Source organism: Mchenga conophoros, linkage group LG7 (genome assembly GCF_057382185.1).
Source record: "Mchenga conophoros isolate Kocher_MC1m ecotype Shallow Benthic linkage group LG7, M_conophoros_male_GT1.1, whole genome shotgun sequence".
Lineage (NCBI taxonomy): Eukaryota > Metazoa > Chordata > Actinopteri > Cichliformes > Cichlidae > Mchenga > Mchenga conophoros.
Genome location: NC_140532.1, coordinates 36,545,954 through 36,567,281, shown reverse-complemented (window position 1 = coordinate 36,567,281; position 21,328 = coordinate 36,545,954). Strand labels below are relative to the sequence as shown.

At 38.7% G+C, this 21,328-nt stretch overlaps 1 protein-coding gene across 11 annotated transcripts in view; it reads left to right on the top strand.

Moving 5' to 3' along the window:
- The window catches only part of vav2 (vav guanine nucleotide exchange factor 2), a 202,474-nt gene that overhangs the window by 127,917 nt on the left and 53,229 nt on the right, over positions 1-21,328 (top strand). For all 11 annotated transcript variants that reach the window (XM_085279103.1, XM_085279102.1, XM_085279094.1 and 8 more), the window contains exon 3: positions 12,510-12,568. In XM_085279103.1, the coding sequence (XP_085135229.1) occupies positions 12,510-12,568 (59 nt within the window). The remainder of the gene's footprint in view (positions 1-12,509; positions 12,569-21,328) is intronic.

Genomic DNA, 21,328 nt, shown 5'->3' with positions numbered 1-21,328 from the left:
CTGTGTTTGATAAGGCCCGTGTGGAAGTATTAACCCATCAGCCCAGCTCCATCACATCATGGGAAATCCCTTTTCCTCCAGTGATCCCCAGTCTGCCCTTATCACCACATCCTGCTCTAAAGCCCTAAACCCTTGTGTCACTACACGCTGCTTCTGTGTCAGGGATCAACTCCGATGTGCGTGTAGAGCGACTAAAACTGAAAATGCTGTTTACATGTCAAAATGACTTCAGCTTTACAAGATGATTTTAAAAATGAAATGTTTACAGTAAAAGACCAACAGGAGATAGATCCCCCCCCCCCCCCTTCACATGTCAGTGTCCTATTATTTGATTTAGCAGTATTTGTTTTTCTTTAAAATTTTTAGTATGTTCTTAGGTTATTTTACACTTGCATGGAGCACAATTCTCTTGCATTGTTATTCCACTGCAGCTGAAAAAAAAGGAGGAAAGGTTGTGTAATAACCAATGGATTTGCTGAAGGCAGCAGCTGTTTGCTGTTGAGTTGTGAGCCAGACAGTGTTGTATGGCATCTTGACTGGAAATGCTCTGCAAACAGCCAGCAGACTAAACAGATTATAGATCTGACAAGCAGAAAAAAAAAAAAATAATAAAAATTGCAACATCAGGAGCTTCAGACAGTCACAGACATAATGCAAACTTTACATCCATTTTCTAGCAAATAGCGTAGATGTGTGTATATCATAGAGTATGCAATAATAGTTGTAGTTTGGGTCATACGCTCTCTCCAAGACAAATAATTACGTTTTGGGCCCAGCTTTCTTCAAGATGACCCCAAAACAGAGTCTGCCTCCTCTTCAGGAGCCATTGTACTTCCAGCTATGCAAAGTATAAAGCCAATAATCACTAACAAAATAAACTTGCAGCAATAGTTAAATTTGAACAGTGGATATAATTTAATTAAATACATGTCTCTCAAGCAGTATGATAATATCACTCATTTTAAATAGTAGAACATCTTAAATCGTAGTTGCTTAAATTGTGCCTGTGATTTAACACACTTTACTTCATTGCACTCTATTGCATCTCAACATCTTTCCCGCAGCTGTTTGTGAGACATTAAGACATTATTCTTAATGACACATTCTGTCACAGAGTGCCCCAAATGCACGTACCCCCTGATTAAAATGTCATTGACGACCTAGTGGGTTGGACAGTTCATAGCCTACAAACAGCTGATGAAAGTAGTCGAAACATGACATAACACATGGGAAATTTCCATCGCAGCAGGGGGTTTAGTCACTCTAGCATGCAAATGTCAGACACATTTTTTTAGGAAGACAAAAAAAAGAAGCGGGCCAGCCAGAGCAGGCACATTATCCTCAGCTACACTCACATACACATTTTCTCATTTCCTGTTCAATTTTTGTGTTAACTGAGTCCTTTCAGCACTTAAAGGAGGGGTGGGAGTTTTCCTCAGCAGTATGCGAGAAGACCACGAGAAGAAGATTTTGTTTGTTGTGTTAGCTGTTGATAATAAATGCCAAATTATTTCTGTCTCGAAGATGAGCTGCAGGCAAGGCAAAGGTTGATCCACTGATAACCTACCATGTGTAAAATCTTCAAATCTGCCTCAGAGATGTTTTTTTAAAATCATTTTTCTCACATTCAGTCACAGTTGCTTTTTACTTCATTTTGAGATCATCAGAAGCGTCAGCTGAGTTTGACTCAAGTATTTCTCAGCAGGGGGAAGGTTGTTCTACATCACTCGCTCTCAATATGTGTTGTTTTGACAGCATGTCCCAAAGAGCTGTTTTAGTCAAACAAGTGTAAAAGTAGGTGTCATCCATAATTTGTTGAGGGCAGACTTGTTGTTTTGTTGCCTTCATGCTCTGAGAGGTGATACACTGTTTTGTTTTGTTTTTTGTTTTGTTTTGTTTTTTTACTCACCTCTTTAATTGAACCCTTTGGGCAACAAGTGACCGAGGCTTTATACAGTCACATATTTTACTTTATCATTCATCCACCAAAGCGTTAGATTAACCTTTCAGTAAATTTTCATGCAACAAATCTTTAAAAAAACTGGTTTGACATCTTTGGAGATAGATCACACAACTCTTGGGCAAGGATTTATGAAGGATTAATGTCACTGACATCCTCACATATTCCTTATGATACTCATAAAGTGACATTTTTTTTAGAATGAATCTTTTTATGTAAAAAAACTAACAACAATAAATCAGATAAAGAGAATCTCTATAAATAGAGATGATTTTTTTTTCCTGACTTTGTTAAGGCATTGTCTTTTATTTTCACCTACCCACTAGTGGCAGTGTGTACAGTCCTACTCTGAGAGGCTGCTGTGCTACAGTGGCCCTGAGATGTCAAACGAAATGCAACTTTAAAAAAAACCAGCAAACTGAAAAATACTGCAAAAGCAAGCATTACAACAGAAGTTGAATAAAATGCAAGAGAAGTAGAAAAAAACAACAACAAAATCTCACAAAACACAACAGAAATGTTTCTGGTGTCCCAATAACCTGATGGACCAGCTGGGGAAGTGACAGAAATCAAAAAAATGTGAACGACTGCAATGGGGCAGGCTTAAAACAGGACCATCAGGGTTGTGAGGGTTTTTTTTCTATTTCCATTGATTTTTATTCAGCTTCTTTTGTGTTTTGTATGCTTCTGCAGCAGTTTTCTATTTGCTAGTGATTTCTTAAGCTGCAGTACATTTGACCTCTCATGGCTACCATAGACTGCCACTGACGTAGTTGCACCTACTGATCACATCTCAACTTCCATCTGTTAACATAGCAAGGCATTTTTGAGCCTGCTCTGCTGGGATGTTCAGTCGAATGCTTGTTGTTTGGGTCTTTCTGCAGAATCACCAAAATGTCTTCAAGTTCTTCTCGCCACACACTCATTCCCAAAACCCCCATACCTTCTTGCTCAAGCTTAAGCTAAAACACTGCTGTGATACTCTAAAACACGTTCCCTCCTCATTTATTATGAATGGTCTGGCTTTGCAACAAGTAAGCTGCAAGAATATTAGTCCTGATTGAGTGCTTTCTGGTGAGTGCAGAGGCACCTTTTCTGCTATTGTTGTATGATCAGTGTTGCTATGCTTCTTGGAGCACGCAGGTTAAGTGCAGATTTATACAGCAGTAATGCAAAGTCATTTAGGCGGCCTTTCTGTTTTTTGTTTTTTTTTTCTTTTTAAACTAAACCTTTTAAGTTGGTCTAAGGTGAAAAGAAATGCTGCACTCAGAGACCATCAATCCATAGTGTCTCCTGTAAATGTGGGTAAGGAGACAGAGTGGGCCATCTACTAATAAGAAAGTTGGCAATTTTATCCTTGGCTCCTTCAACCTGCATGCTTGTGGGCACAGTACTAAACCCCCAGTTGCCCCCAATAAAACAACGTGTGAATGTCAGGTTATAAGTGCTCAGGCACTGAAAAGCTTTGATGGATGTACGTGTGCATGGGTGGACGAGGCTTGTAGTAAGAAACCACTTTACTTATAAGTACCAGTCCATTTACCTTTTTTATATGATTTGTTTTGGTGGTTTGGCCTCTGTGGTTTACTTACTTTATATAAACTCAGATAAAGACATTTTAGCATGTTAACACTTATGTCCACTTTATTGTAAATGTTTAACACAATTCTGGACTTGTTTTCAGGTTCCCTGAGTGTTGTTGTGATTATATGTTGTTCTGGTATTATTAAAATTGAACTGAACAGAGCTGAATTTATTAAAAATAATTGTGCCCAAGTCCTCTGTTCTTTTAGCTGTGAAGCATATCAGCCCCACAACAACAATAAATTAGTTTCTTCTGGGTCTTTTTTTAATTTTATTTTGTTTTTGTCATTTTCAGTTTCTGGATAAGTTTCCATTAAGCCCCTCTCTCTGCTCTTGTTCACTAATATTGCATTATTTACAAGCTGGTGCAGCATTGAGCTGTTTCTATTACTGTGTGTGAAAGAAAGAGGGGGGGAAAAGGAGGAAAATGTGTACACATCTTGAATGTGTGTGTGCTGATACACACATGTACAGCATACACAAAACAGGCATAGTCACGCACAAGCGAGCAGGCACATGTCTGGTGATATAGTGTGAAATGGGACAGGTCATGGACATGGCTGCAGCACATCGGCAGGTGTTGACCAGGCCAAAACGATCTATTGAGTATAATTTGCACATGTTAGCCACTGTTGCCCTTTTCCCTTCAAGCAGCGCAGGTTCAGATCGAATCGATGTTCGAGGTCCTTAAACCTAAATAAGCTCTAAAATTGATTTGTTGGTACATTTTTACATCAATAGTTCATTGGTGGTGGTAGGATATGCATTTCAAAATAGACAAAAAAACCTTCAGAATTACCTGTGTTATATTAAGTTCAGTCAGTGGGATAGGTAGGAATGGATGTGCATTTCATGTGTGGGCTAACTACCCTGAAAAAAGCTTAGAGCCATTTTGTCTGGCATCCATAGTGCTTGGGGTCCTTAGGGTCAGCAGCAGCACTCTTTCAGACCCGCAGGCCAAGCCAGAGGCTTTTCTTGCACAGACATACCCAGTAAAATCCCCTGTAATCAAGCAGCTGGAAGGTCCACATTGAGGGGATTTAGTGCAGTGTGGCAAGTGCCAATCTGTCTGCAATCAGGATTTACACAGGCCTAGCTCCCGATGGCATTCAGTAATTTCTAGCGTGATGCTTGAGACTGATCACAGTGAGTCATGATGTCCCTTGAATAGAAAGACAATGCTGGTCAAATACAGCCCATGATTCGTGGGTCTGGAGAATGGTGAAAGTAGAAGTAAGGATTTAATATAAACAGAGCCAACATTTTATATTTTGTACAAGCATGCCCTCAAAACTACCTCAGTTACTATTGTTTTTAATAGTTTTACAAAAAATACAATGAATATAAATCTTTGTGATCCTGGTTCATGTTGACTTGATTGTTTAACTTCATAATTTCTGCAGATTTATCAGCCGCACATTCACACCCCCAGTATCTTGTTCTACCACCTCCCAAAGCTATTCTATTGGCTGTAGATCTGGAGTTTGGGCAGAATACTGAAGTACACTCATTGTCATTTTTATGTACGATTTTTAAGATGACTCTTGCTTTGTGAAATTATCTGATGTCAAGCTGGACGTAAACATGAAAAGATTGTAAATCATGTCCATACACATGGTTAGCAAGCATACATAGAACGGCTGTGGCATTTAAACTATGATTGATTGGTATTAACAGGTCCAAAGACTGCCAAGAAAACATTTCACGCACCATTGGTGAGCCTTTGACCACTGCAGCCTCAAATTTGTATTCTTGGCTGACAGGAGTGGAACACGACATGGTCTCCAACTCTTATCAACCATCTGTTTCAATGTTGGACATTATGTGCGTTCTGGGATGTTTATCTACTTAGCAGAGTTGCACAGAGTGGTTAACTGAGGTACTCTATCAGCACCATCCAGTCTCGCAATTATCTTACCTCTTATTGACAAGGTACTTTCGGCCAGAGAACGGTTGGTTATATTTTGTTGTTGCTTTTCACATCATTAACTGTTTATAGAGTTTACTCTTTATATGTGAAAAATGCTGAGAGATACAGTATCTCTCAGCATTCTCAGGAATGCGCGATGAACCAGGTAATCTTGCACCAACAAACATTCCACTGTCAGATCATGTTTTCCATCATTCTAATGTTTGGTATGGAAATTAATTGAAGCTTCCAACTTGTATTGACTGAATGTGTTGCGCCGCTTTAACATGGTTGGCTGAATGGTAATTGTGCGAAAAAGCATGTGTACAGGCATTCTTAATACTCTTGATATACAGAAATATCGTTGATGTGTTTCTGAATTCTTGTTTCATTTAAATATTTAGATAACTTGTATTGCTTTCTTCTGCCTAAGAGTATGGATTGTAGCAGACTATTGCCATCAGTGCACTTCTGTTAGCTGAGAATAAGTGTTTACTTTCTAGCCTGCTTAATTAGGCTGTTACCCAATATTGTTGGGCTCAGCTTGATTTATAACTGGTTTAATGCCCTTTCCTCCTCCATAGTATTTCTATTTATATAGTTTGTTTCAGTTGTAGTTTTGGATGTTTGACTTGAAGTAAACTTATTTCTTCTTTATCGCCTTTTTTATTGTCCTGTGTACACAGAGCCTTTATGCAATAAAAAAAGTAATCAACTCTTTTGGGCCTTTAAGTTATGTGTGTGTACGCTGCACACTGGTGTTTATCGCTCATATATGGGATACGTGACGGAAGCTTTTCAGTAGGGCTGCCACAAACGATTATTTTGATAGTCGACTAGTCACCGATTATTTTTGCGATTAGTCGACTAATCAGATCATCATCCATTGGACATACAGCGTACAGCTTATTGCACTAGCAGCATCTGCTCTTATATAACTATCATTAGCTTACAGCTTTAAGCGTTTAAGGTATGTGCTAACTAAAAATAAAGACAAGATGATAGTTTATCAAATTTAAATGAAATTTGCAGATTGTTTCAGTGGAGTTTAATAAACTCCTTGCTATCTAAAATATAACAGGACACCGGAGTATATTCTCGAGCATCTTTAATCTCTTTTCAACTTTAATCTCAGCCAAACAGATTTACTCAGGAACAAATAAAATACTAAAAAAGCCAAACAATAACATTTTTAAGTTATCTAAGTGACTTATATATGTTTAATCTGAGTAGCGAAAGACGGTGGTGGGTTTGAAGACGATTTGCTGGGAGTCCGGTGTTCTCACGGCTCTAGTTAGCCTCGCCCCCGGCTCGCTATCGAGCTAGTGGGTAACAGTCGGAGCGCTTTTGAAAATATGTGGTGTCTTGATAAACTGAGCAGATATTTGAGGTTTACACAGCTACATTCTCGCCTGAAAATATGTTAAACGTTTATTTTGTGACCCAGAAAGAATAATAAGAGTAATATTAAAACTAACTAGCTGCCGCCATTGTTGGAAACTGCGCTGGGCTGCGCTATGAATTCTGGGACACAGCTTCTTCTTCTTCGGGGTTTAACGGCAGCTGGCATCCTTGTACATGCAGTGCTGCCATCTTCTGTTTCAGTCCGTTATTACACTCTTAAATCCTACTACTTCATCCTGCGTCTTTTGGGATCTTACAAAGCGTCAAACGACGTGTCGACTATTAAATTAGTCGTCGGCGATTTTGATAGTCGACGTAATCGTGACTAGTCGACTAATCGTGGCAGCCCTACTTTTCAGGAGAATTTTCTGTGAATTGTGTAGAAAATGTAAAAGAGAACAAAAAGGCAAAGGCAGAGGTGGGGAGAGGATGGGAGGCAGAGGATAAGAGGAGGTTTGTAAAATGCTGAAACTCCCAGTGGCAGTGGGACAGTCGGATGGAGACACACACACACACACACACACACAGACTCTGCTTTCCCTACTTTGTGTGTCTATTATTGATGGGCACACAGGGTTCCCACTCAGCCATCTGTTCTCAGCTCTCCCACTCTGTGCCCCTTTTGGTTTTTGCCTACAACTTAGGCAGACTGGCATGAGCATAGCAATGCTGTCCAATCAAAGTGTGAATCCTTCATAAATATATCACACTATTAGGGAGTTAGCTGTTTGAGCAGGAGCCCAGTGAGAGAAAAGAGAAAAATAAAAGTAATGTCCTGAATTTTTAATTAATTCTTCCTCTTTGCTGGATAGCTTCCAATACTTGCACTGATTTGCAGCAGAAGGTATAATCAGAACTTTCACAGACACATAATCATGTCATAACTTCATCAGATCTAAATATAATTGGCAAAGGGGTGTGCGTGTGTTTGTGACGGACTGTCTTCTTGTGTTCAGATCTTAATCAAATCACAGCCACACCCTCCCACTGTTAATAGCATATGGCTGCAGTTTTGATTTGATCAGTGCGGTAACTGATGACCATGCAAATTTAGTCGAGCCCCGGTTGCCAGGGGGAACCCGTGTTGTGCAGGTCTTTTGATTGGCTGCAGGGTGGTCGCATGCGGTGTCGCTTGGCGCCCAGCTGGGACACAGGCCACATGTGGCGAGTCTGGAGACATGTAAGGTCGGTGTGTTTGCAAACACTTGGCTTCGCCCCGTCGGTCCACAGATGCAACCATTATCCCCTCTCCCCCATCCTTCCCTTCTCTCTCCTCCACACATACACACACATGCACCTTCCTATGCAGTAAACAGGCTATAAACGTTACATTTCGGTCATGCGCAGAAAACCGTGAGCACAAGTTGAGGCTGTGAGACTTAACGTGCATCCTCAATTGCATTCATCTTGTCTGACAATAAGGGTCACCCATGGGTTAGGGAATGCCAGAGGCTTGTTGGGGGTGCTGATTAAAGGTGAGATCATGGTTTCGGGGCTTTAAAAACCTGCAATATTACTCCATCGTGTGACTTGTATTTTCCATATTCCTAGAGGGGCAGAAGAGGCTTTATTCTCTAGCGAGCAGTAGAGTTAGGATCCCCCGGGGAGTACAAGATGAGAGGGGAATTAATAATGTGCGTGGACTCAAAGGCTTTGACTGAACTAAAGGATCAGAAGCGGCTGAAGAGAGTGTATTAGAGGTAGAATGGAAAACAGAAACATGGGCAAAGAGAAGAAAGTAAGAGAGACTGACAAGCAACCTTTGAGCAAAGGCTGGAAGCAGTAACCTTATAAAAGAGATAAAACAAGTCTGTTTCTTAAAAAAAAGGAAGGAGAAGAAGAAAAAGAAAGGGTTTTTTTTAAAAAGACCAGCTATTAAAGGGATGCTCCCCTGAAGTTATCCTTTCAGTATCCCTTGTATTCATTTTATAGTCTTACAGCTTTGTGATGTGTTGACATCAATAGTGAAACAATAACTGTACGTTAAATAGATTAATAAGAAGCGTAATCCTCATTATAAGCAGTACATGCGAACAGTTTTTCATTCCTTCAGCTGCCCTGAAAACAGATTGCAAATTAGCATTTCTTACCAAAGCTTGCGTGAGTCACGAGCTGCCATGGCTCCAAGTACTGAGAACATATTTTTCGCATTATGATGTGTGAAGCCAACATGAACTAAGAAAAGAGAACAAACTTCCTCATGTTGAGGAAACTTGAGATTTAATATTAATAGACTTTACCATGTGATGTGTGAAAGTCACACTAGCATGCTCAGTGCTGGCACACACTCTCCTCAGGCCACACGGGCTCTGGCCCTGCTGTGACCTCTCTGGCTCGAAGCCAGTGGCTCTGCTATCCTTTGAACCTGGGCAAACCTGGCTCGAGGCACCTGTGTTTAGCCAGATCTGAGTGCAGCTGATCACGGCAGGCAGCATGAAATATTAATTGCTATTAAATGCCAAGCGCGTACACCCGTTCATCCTCTTGTTTCATTCGCATTTTACATTTTTGTCTTTGCTCTGTCTTTAAATTTTGTCATCTGTCTCTCACCCTTCAACAAAGAATATGTAGGCTCATAAGACAAAAAAAACCCTCAATAATGATGATGGGGCAGTTTGCCAGATGCGTTCCCTTCCTGCAGCTTTGCCAAGTGGGCAAAATGCCACCAAGCAGCACAATGGGTTTATCCTCAGTGATTTCTTAAATACCCTAAACACAGACACCTGAAACAAAGACACATAGTAATCTTTTCTATCTACTCCCTTGCTTCTTTCCACATCTTTATCTGTCTCTTTTTCCTTTTTTGCCTCCATCTCTATTTACAGTAAACAAATAGGTGTCAAGTTAAAACAAAAATATAATCCCTTAGTCTCTTCATAAAGGGGACCTTCACACTATAGAAGGCATACTGTTATCTTTGTCTCTGAAAACTCAATCCATAGTTGTTCTCAGTAATCGCTTTTATCCTGTAAACAAACTAATGCTGTCCTGAATGCCATTTTTAGGCTTTTCGGTGATAATCAGCCATAATAATTGAAGCTTTGCCCTTTGCGTCCTGCAGTCATAACAACTCGTTTCTGATTATGCAACCTTGGCAAAATCACCAAAACACCGTATAGATGAGTAAAAAGACAATGGCCAGATCTCTAACAAGCTGAATATCCATGTGAAAATTTCAGCAAAGAAGCAAGACATCTCCACCATCATGATTAAAATACTAAATTAGGGATCTTTTAAAACAATGCTTCTGCCTGTCAGCAGACTGATGGAGACATTCAACAGCAACTTGAATTGAAGCTGGTCAGGCAGCATGTGGTGGCCTAACACTGCAGTATCTTTCCTTTAATTTCCTTTAATTGCAAATCTATATGTAAAGAAGGTATATAATGTTAGACTGACCCTGTGTTGAAACCATTAAGCACGACCAAAACACTCCATTACGCAGGTCTTTAGCAGCTCAGAGAAATAACCTCCTATTATCTGGTTGAATAAAGGGATTCCCCCTCTAGAGTGGTTTGATGTAAATGAATGTGACATATATGCACTCCGTGTAACTGATCATGTTAAAGACAAGAACACCTTGAATAGAGAGAGTGGACAACAGCACTTCAACACAAGCACTCCACAGCTCGAAATTGATGGTCTTCGCTTCATAACAGCCATTAACATGTGCTCAAGTTGAATGTTAAATACTAAAGGCGTTGAGGTGCCACATTGTGTGTTTAGAGAAGAGGGAATTTGATGAGACGCTGTCGATGGCACACCTGCCAAGGAACAATTTTGTCCTCCCTGTCGAGGAGACATCTGGCATTGCCACGGTGTTACAACCCGAAATACACCCAGGAGTGGGTAATGAGGCGTAGGAGACAGGGGGTTGTGTTTTTTTTGTGTGTGAGTGTGTCTGTGTGTGTGCGTGTGTTTTGGGGCGGTGGTCCTCATCTTCCTGAACTAGCCTCTGTAGGGCCTGCAAGCGCACCATCTGCAGTCCTTAGCGTAAGCCCACTTGCGTGTGACTCATAAGCAGCAACAAATCAACTTAAATGCATGCACAGACACATTTGAGCGTTTAAAACTAAAAAGCTAAAGTATGGAGGCTTTACAAAAAAAGCTGCCAGCCACCTAGCTGAGGCTTTGCACCGCATGTCTTTGAATGTTACTATTAACATGGTGGCCTGCATTATGTTTACACACAGTCCTGTGTGGTGCTGCATACGCATGAGAGGGGTTGCTAAGAAACGCTCAAGTAAGGTTCGATAATCACCCTCAAAGAACAGAGGAGCTGCAAGGAGTGTGTTTTGTTTAATTGCAGCATATACGATGTAAATGCGAGTGGCTCTTCCCCTCTGGTGTCTTTTACTTTTCTTTTTCTGTTGTTGCCTTTGATTTTTTTCTTTTCTTTTCTTTCTGGAGCCTGTCTGTTAAAATCCATCGAAATGGACACAAACGATCAATCGCTTATATGATAAATCATAAAGTCTTTCAATTCTGATTTGTTATTAGAATAATTACGTGGTGCATAACAAGAAACAAAAATGGAACACAGTATAATGAAGCCGCCTGGAGCTGCTTTAGTGTTAGAAGACTGCTTTCGACAGTATTATGCAGAGATGCAATGAAGATGTCTTAATGGTGAATTCTTAGTAGCATATCAGAATGTATTGCAAGAAAAAAAGATTGCCGTAAATGTGTGTGATGCTTGTGTTTTACAGAAAGTGGTGGACACAGCCTTGTACATTGGGGGTAAAGGTGTAGCGGTATGAAAACAAAGCATTTCACAGCCAGCTGGTATAGTTTAAATTCAATAAATAAGTAAAGTTTTATCTGTAAAGCACATTTCAAAGTGCTTCACAACAAAATGCCATAACACAAAAACAAAAGTTGAAATATGGAGCACTGTTCTAACTTTTCCTCTGACACCACTGAAATGGTAAATGGACTGGTTCTTATATAGTGCGTTTCTACTCTACTTGTATACTCAAAGCGCTTTATACAACATGCCTCAATCACCCAACACTTTCTCTTTTACCATTTTCTATCTAGCATTCCTACACATTCACAGTCTGATGAGAACATCACAGAGAAACTTGGGGTTCAATATTTTGTCTAAAGATACTTCAGTGTGTAGACTGGAGAAGCCAGGGATCAAAACCCCAACCTTCCAGTTAGCAGATGACCTGCACTGCCCCTGAGTTACAGTCATTCTACAAATGCTCAAGAGAAGATGCTTATGGAAAATAGGGAGCGAGGAGCCTGTAGGCCACACGTTCCCATATCTCAGATATGTTGTGCTCAAGGACACTCCATAAGTCAGTGTTTAGTAATATGGTTTACTACTTAGTGAAACGTATTACTAAGTAGGCTTGTTGTAACAGAGTTGTTACATGCAGCACAGAGACGTATGGCTGATTTTCATGGAATCAAAGGTTAAGGGACACAAAACTGGTTACTGGCAAGTCAACAAACTGGTTGTGTTCTGGTATTCAGTGTGATCACAGCCTTTTAAGATGACATCATGAGTCAGTTACTGTAATCTGTGGTTACCGTAACTGTAACTGAATGTTTAGTTCATTAGAGGTCTTCAAACATAAGAGCAAAGATGAAAGAAATTTGTAGTTTAATTGTTCTAACGTTTCATGTCTTTGTTTATTTCAGGTAATCTCCGCTCTGTCGAGGATCTCCCACCACAGCATTGCACAAATCAAAGGCATCAGGTATGAGTCTCATTTCTCTCTCATTTGTCTTTTAGACAGCTGAAGCACTTCCAAATATCAGCGTCAAAGAAGCCATTTGGAACGATTCCACATTTTCTTACCAGCCTATTTTAAAATGGATGTAGCTATTAACGTCTGCTGCTCATTTGAAATTCAATTTACATTTTAGGCAATTAGCAGCAGCATTCAACCTCCACATTATCATGCAGGACAGAAATGACTGACAATACATTCCCATCTGTCACTCAGACAGCGCTGTGTCGTTCGCAGTCAGAATACTTCATTCCATGCAAGAGTAGTCATTTTTAGTCTCAAGTAATGGCGAAGTTGAGAGAGTTCTCCCCATTTATTGGAATGGGCTCCTAAGTTCTCGTCATTTGCTTGATCTGCTTGGAGCTCGGTGGCTCACCGGCAACACATAAAAAGACATTTTATCTGTCTGAGTAATGAGTTGATGGAGCACAGCCGTTAGGAGCTGTGCCAGGAAATGAAGGGAGGGGAAGGAAACAGGGAGCGAGAGAGTGACAGAGAGAAAGCAGGTCCCATGACATTAATAAAGGCAACATAACCCGCTGACTGCTGGCTAATTCACTGCTTGTGCATGCTGACCATTTTGCTGTGAGGTGTCAAAATCAATGCTCATTTGACCTCATTGTAAATCACAGGACTTTTTATTCTCAACTTATTTTACTTTTAGTAACTTTTCAGTTTTTTGAGTTTCACTATTTTTGGAGTGTTTGCCCTTTAACTGATTGATCAGCCGCCACAATGCTAAAGTCACAGTTCTAGATAGTTTTGGAGGTCGTACCTCTTTTCTCTGCTATAACTGGGACTATCGTAGATTCTATAGCTATGTTTTTAAAGACATTTTAGCTTCTGCCCTATGTCTTTTCTTAACATAACTGTGACTTTGGGTGATGTAGGCATGATGTGACTGATCCAGACTTTAGTCTACTTTAATATAAATTTAACAACAGCACTTTGAATACCCAGGCTTTATTAAACTTTACTTTTGTTTCAGTGAAATATGAAAATATTCACTACAGTCCCCCTTAACTTACTGCAAGGTATCAACCAGGCAGTGGATAAATACAGAGGGAACCTGAACAGGATGAAAAAAACTATTACAAGAGAATAAAATTAAGAATCGATGCATACTCTGAATTATATCACTTCAGACGTCTTACTGTAGTTGTAGTGTAAAAGCAGACAGAAAAGAAAAGCTTGAAAGGTAAGCAGTAGGTATTTGCCTTTAGTAACCCAGAGCTGTTTGGTCTAAAAGTAAGTACTGACCTCTTAGTCTGCTCCCCAGCAAAACAAATGAGAACTTCATCACAATGACTAAAAAATGACTTTATTAAGTAGGGTCACATTTCACTGTTGGCCAGAACAAAAGAATATTGATATTAAAGAGTACACTCATCTAAATCCTAAGGGAAATGTGTCAGAAGAGGAATGGCATAATACAAAGTGTTGTCTTGATAAGTGGCTGGAAATTAAAAGTACTGCTAAGATGCTTGTTAAAATTTTGTTATGTTAACGTGATCTATTCTCAGAAAAGCAAATGACAATTTTAAACTTTTGCAAAGATAATAAAGAGTTAATTGTTTTTAATATTATTATTTTATTATTTTTCAGTTAAATAAATTATCACTCAAGTAGAAGTCTTTTTGTTTCTCCTCAAGCTTTTTAGAAATATTTCTTAGTCTCGATTCTAAGTCAGCGCTTTGTTTTTGTTATTAGCATTGTGTCATATATTTAGTTTAAGCAAGTATGTATATATGAATATATTTCTTATCCATGGTAAATTTGTAGAATATAATGACTTGAAAAGTAATTATTGAATATGACAGTCACAAGAACATTTCAAGCTTCAGCAGTGAGGAGTGCAAGCAAAAGCAAGTCGCATACTTGTGATGTGCTTTTACCTTTTTATTTTTACAGGTTTTTAAGCTGTATCGATAAGTGTGGTAGGATTTATCGTGGCACACTGTTTTCACTCCCTCAGAGCTAACTCTTCAGGCCACCTCTAAAGCCGAATAGTTAACATTAAAAAAAGAAAAGAAAATCCCAGAATGCAGAAAATTAATGCTAAATGCTAGCCGTAGATGTGGTGACTTAAATTTACATTTCGCAGGTGAGTTCGAGGTGAATATTAAAATGAACTATCAGAGTAGCAAACCATTGATTTTCTTTTCCCCCTCAAGTACAGCACAAACAGGGATTTCATCAGTTTTGTCATTTAAAAAAAATGTAATAGGTGACTCAATATTAAGAAAAGACATTAAGAAGAAAAAAAATCCTGACAAAGTTCCTTTCATTATTTGACTGGATTTTGACTTGATATATTTGGATTGAATTAGTTGCGCTACACACAAACACAAGCAGTGCATGAAAGGTTGTTTTAGAAATTGGATTGAGAAGAATATTGTGGAATGGAGGGGTTTTTTTAGAGAGCAATTTTAAAGCTCTTTTCCAGCTTAGGCTCCTCAGATTGGAGGGCTCGATGTCCAGATGGTAACTCCACAATCTTAAATGTGCATTCACAGACAGCACATTGTGGCAATGCATTGAACTGTAGACCAATTGGAAAGTTCCTCAATGTGTTGGATAACATTGCCACAGGCATGACTTTGATGTTTTGTTGAAGCGCATTGATCTTGTCTGTTCGCTGTAATCAGAGCTCAGTAGTTCATGTCTTTGTTTCTGTGTCAGCATTCCAGCCAGAGTCGGGCATTAAGGCTTTATTTCTCCATGCAGACACGTAATTGCACAGAAATGCACTCAGGATAAAATCACTCAGGATTTCACACATTTCCTGGAACCTGCTGATTTTCCTTTGGTGTAATTTCTGTCTATAGTCACCTCTCATTTCTTTAAATTTTGGAAATGGAAAATAGGTGCAGTGATTTATTGAACATTTAAACATTTATGGAATTTACTGACTTTGTATCATTCTAACAAGCCTGAACATCTAAATTTGGTATGACCACCTTTATTCTTCAGCATATCCTGAACTCTGTTAGGGAACCGTTCTTGTATTTCCTCTCCAGGAATAGTTCTCCATGCAACTTGAAGGACATTAAGTGCTCTTATGTGTTTTACATTTTTAATGGGACTTTTCCACATTCATTATTCCATTGATTTTGACAGTATACCCAACACCACTGGCTGAAATGCAGCCCCAAACCATGACAGCCTCCATCTGTAGACACTCACTGTTGTATCTCTGTGTACCTCCTCCACACAGACAGATCAACTGAAGGGCTAGATGTATCTCTCAGGCCCTGTGTCAGGTCTTTACTGGACATTTTCCTATTTTTAAGAATATGGCGTTCACATACTGTTCGTCTGTTGTAGATACTTTTTAGGTCTGCCACTTCTTCTTTTGTCCTTCACTCGTTCACTTTATTCAGACACACTGCACACAGCACTGAGATTTGCCAAATTTTGTCTAATAGCTCTTTAAGAACCTTGATGAAAAAGCATTGTGGTTATCTGTGGCATTTTTCATAGATTCAAATGATGAAACAGGAACAAATTCTACACATAACAGACAATTTAGCAAAGAACAAAATTTAAAATGTGATGATGCATTATTTTAACCCTCTCCTACAACATATTTTTAGCACTAAAACCTTAACTGGTCCCATTTTATTTTCTATTTTATTCTGCTTGCCTTCATGATTGACGTTGTCTTCTTCAGTAACAAAACTACAAATCCTCTTTTTTTTTTTTTTAAGCCTCATGTTCTCATCTTTTTGTGTGTCAAACGTGTTGACCTTGGCTTTCTTACGGCTTATCTGCAGTATAAGCCTGCATCATCCTCTGCCCTGTTGTCACCCCAAGCCCCCTCCAGACAGCCACCCTACCGCCCACACACACTATCCTCCTACTGTAACCTTCAACCCGCTTGTGCTTGTGTCCTAATTCATCACTGATCCCTGCTGTTTGAGTGTACAGTATCTCCTGGCCTCTGAGGGATCAGGTCATAGAGTGTGGGACACCTCAGATCACCACATAGACTGATCTGATCAGGAAGTTGACATAATATAATGATCCTCCAGTGTGATATTGTCACATGCAATGTATTTACATTTGTGAATGTTTACTTTTTAAATATTATAGTGGCTTCATGGTGGTTTGCACATTTGCCTAACAAGCCAAGAAGCCCTGGTTTGATAATTTTTTTAAAGATTTATTTATCTTGGTTAATCATATCAGAAGTTTGAAAACTGAAAGTTTTATGGCTTCCCTCCAGGCAGTCACAAATATTTCATCAGATTTACCCAAAGTCTTTCTTCAGATCACCAAAACCCAAGTTTGACTTGAGTTAATTAATCAGTGTAATAAACAAAAATAAAAATCAGACTCTGTAATCATTGTTTGAAATTTGCTACATGCTCATGGATAAGCATTTACAGTATAGCTCAAAGGATAAGAAAGAGCTTCCCTGAAAGAAGACTTACAGAAAAATTGCGAGATATGCTAAATGAAGAAGCAACTGAGACCAAAACTAGACTATAACATTTTTAACCCTTTGTTTTGGGTCAAAATCTGCAAAATGAGGCATTCTTTTTGAAGTTTCCTCTTAAATTCCAGACATGATACAAAAGGTTGGAAAAAAAACTGCAGTGAAAATTTGTCCAACATTCTCCCTCTTTACATGCAGATGTAGATCCTTTAGCCAGTCAGCTATAGGGAGAAACGACAGAGAGAAGAGACAGAGCAGGTGAACAAAGATGGTAGGAGGTGTGTGTAACAATGTCTAAACAGCATAGTTGCTTTCTAAATAAGGAATTGGTGATGACATCTCCATCTCTGCTTCCTGAGAACTGCATTAGAATATTGATGTATATTCTATGATAATTAAAAATCTGAAGAATATAGCTAGCTAGCTTAGTTTAGCATAAACACAGAACAAAGGGAAGCAGGAAGTTCTTGCATCTGTCTAAAAGTAACAAAATCTGCCTGTTGACATATGTATTAGTTTATGAACTTATCTATTGTTATTTAGGATATAAGGAATAGTAAAACACACTTCGTCTGTCTAACTGTGTTTATTTTGTGCCCCTTTACACCACTGAACATCACGCTTATTAGTACACAGTCATCATGTTGCATGCGCGTTTCTGTTTTTCTTATATACCATTTGACTGTACTGCATGTGCTAATTTCTCTGTAAGCGCTGTGAATCCAGCTCTGCAGAAAAAAAAGAAAAAAAACCCTCCTATTCACATGCTGATTGCACACACTGCCCCTCCCCAGGAAATGAAACTGTAGCAGTGGGTTTTCAGGGAGAATGGGGAGATTTATAGACAAGCATGGTACAATAAGTAGCAAAGTGAGCAAAGTGCGGAAGCTTGCTGGAGCTCCAGCGATTTATCGACCCCTGCAGAAATGAAGCCGTGTCCTGGGACATGAAACTGCTTCCATTGCTGACCATTTGAGCTGCTTTCACACACAACATCTACACTGTTGTTCTGCTGTTTGACAATAATGGATCAATGGGACTGGCTCATTGCGGATTTGTACAGGACACCTGCACTAACAGTTCCCATTACACCAGAAGAGTGTGGAATAAATTAGACATGATCACAAAGACATTGGGGTTCATTACAGTAATGTAATTCAGTGAGAAAGGAAGAAGAGCTGCAATGTGTAAGATGAGAACTCTGATTTATGAAAATTGTTAAGTAAGAAAAACAAAAAACCAAAGCAAAACAATGCTTTATCTGTGCTTAAAGAGATTTTTTACCTCTTGTGGTTTGACCATGGGATGTTTCAAATCAAATAACAAAAGCGACTATAATATTTAAAAGTTGAATCATCCAATTCGTCATTCACCTGCTATGAATTAAAGTAAAAAAGCATTCAAATAAATAAAAAAGAAATACCTCAATGGTTAAAAGTAGGCAAAAACACATAAAGACACCAAATTCATTGGTTATACATGGCTACAATTACAAAAATACTGAATCTCTTTTAGTCTCTTTTCAAAGTACTTTTAAATGAGAAAAAATATAAATACAAAAAAACATATAGTATACAGTGCTTAACAAATTTATTAGAGCACCTCTTATTCAAATTAAAACAACAACACACACAACACAGATATTTTAGAACTCTGGGAAAAATGTATTTAAAACCAAAACTTGCAGCAGTTACTGAACTGAATTTGTGTTTTTATACCCAAATTTGAGTCGGCACACTGAGAAGTCAAAAATGAATCAAGCATAACATAAAAGCATTAAGACTAATTTTTCTGTTCAGGGATGCAAAACTGTAAAAAAACAAAACAAACAAACATAAGTGCTTTAACAGTAACTTCATGGGTAACAACAATAATTATATTTTAGCTTTATAGATACATTTGGGTTAAAGAGGCTGCAGATACTGGTGGGTTAACCATTAAAGAAACATATGTTTTTTGTAATTAGTTAAACTGTAAATTTAGTGCAGCTGTGACATAAATGTTACGTTGGGTGATGGTCTAATAAATTTGTAAATTTATATATATATATATATATATATATATATATATATATATATATATATATATATATAAATAAAATTCTACATTTGATACATCTTTTCATCATATATATGTATGCTTAATAATGAATTTCTTCCAGGAGAAACATTGCATGCAGGGACCCCAGGTCTTACTGCTGTAAGGTTTCTTCTTCTATTTTCTTTTTGGATAACAACAAAAAAATGAAGTAAAATGAAAAACATCTGGACAGCTGTGATGAAGCTCATGACTCAGTGTGGATGGCCACTAACTAATGATTAGACTCCTGCAGATATGTGATGCATTCACAGGCAAAACTAAAATTAAAAATATATCTGCAAGCAAAAAACAAATCTTTAACATTTTCTAAACACAAATCATTCACCAGCTCCCATTAATGTGGTGTCCATTGCATTTTTACATTTTGGAGTAAAACAGTGAAATGAGGTGAATGATGCAAGAGTCAGTGACATGAAATTGTAATCATTTTCCAAAGGTAATGTGCTCCTCGAGTAACCATTTTCTATGAAGTCTGGAGACCAGTTGGTGCTGAATTGTTTCAGTCTTCCCCCTCTGAAACCTCTGTTTAACATGTAGCAGTTTTCTTCACCAGGGATGCGCTCCGAGGCTTCGCTTTATTTGCAATGAGATTAGTTTGAGCAGCTTGAGAAGGCGAGACAAAGACTGAAAGCAGGTGTCGCACTCCTAAAGCATGAAAGTTGGAAACCGTGCATGTAATCGAGCCCCCCCCCCCTTCTAGCACTGAATAGCCAAGAGACAGCTCATCAGAGGTGTACTGATGAAATTATGAACATAGTTCAATTGTACCTCGTTGCACCATTAAGAGAAATGAAAACAGCAGCACCGGACAGAGCTTGGCTCCGCAAAACAACACAGAGGTGATAGATACGAGTGCATATCTCCACAAACTACTATGTAATTAAATTTTGCCCTGCGGGACTCCATTAATAACTTATAATATAATGCACATTTCATTGGAGGGGGCCTTCAGATGTGGGTGTGTTATTGCACTCCGGAGAAAGCGCCCTGTGTGCTTCATAACAGTTAGCGAGAAGGTAACATAAATCAGATGAGGCAGTTTTTTTGTGTTAGTAGTACTTGTAATTGTCTTTTGAAAATATGCGTTTTAATAAAGTTACAGCACTTAAGCATGGAACAGTTAGCAGAATAAATAAACCAAAGCGGCTCATGCAGTATTGTGCGTGTGTGTTAGTTGACCTTTGACTGTCTAGCTGAGCATTCATTACCCTGATGGCTGACATGTTCTAATTACACAAAGGCTAATTACTGGTGTCACACATACACACAGCTTTACAGAGACGCAGTCCACTTCAGTTGGCTTTTTAGGAGGGCATGGAACTGAGTCTCACTCTTCTGATCATATCATAGGATTAAACACAGTCAAAGGATTTCAAAGCTGTGCGCTAACGGAGAGGAGAGGGCTTTTGTGAGAGCTTTGAAGGTCTTGTCTTGTATCATCACTGAAGAGTCCACATCAGCTTCCAGCTCACTTCTCAGTCTTGACAGTGACATCTTTTTCATTTGCTGTCCCTTTTGTGCTCTACTCTGATTCCTAAATTCTCCCACATGAAAATAACCACCACTTTATTTGTTCATTTACGACGAGCTGAGAAATACTTGATCCCAGATTTGGGAAATGATGCAGCAGTTAGAGAATTAAAAAATTAAAAGTGAACTGAAAATGACTTAATAAATGTCAGTAGAGTTAACTGCTTTAATTCTACTCTCAGTGTTTTAAAAAAGGCAAACAGAGAAGTGAGGCTTATTGCCTCATAATTGTACAACAATACCTCATCACCACATATGAACGGCTTTAATGTTGAAAGAGGAATAACATGCGATTCACCTGAAACTAAAATGGGATACCTTGCAAGTGAAGTCACTTACAGTGGCATAAAATGGAGGTCCAAGGTCCAATTCTGGTGCTCTGCTTTTTCTGGGAAACCAAAAAAGAAACCATGCTTTACTTTTCTAAAAGCTGTTATCATTGTATTAAAATAATAATAATAATTGTAGTATTTGTGTAAGCTGTAAAACAACGTGAGTGTTATGGATTTGGAGACTTACATAAGGTTTACTGTTTGTCCTAGGGTATAGAGTGTGTGTAGTAATAATACACAAACTGTTTCTCTGCCATTTGTGTTTTGATGATTAGCACTGATCATGACCTCAGTGACTTTAATGGGTTTCAGTTGTGCACAGCA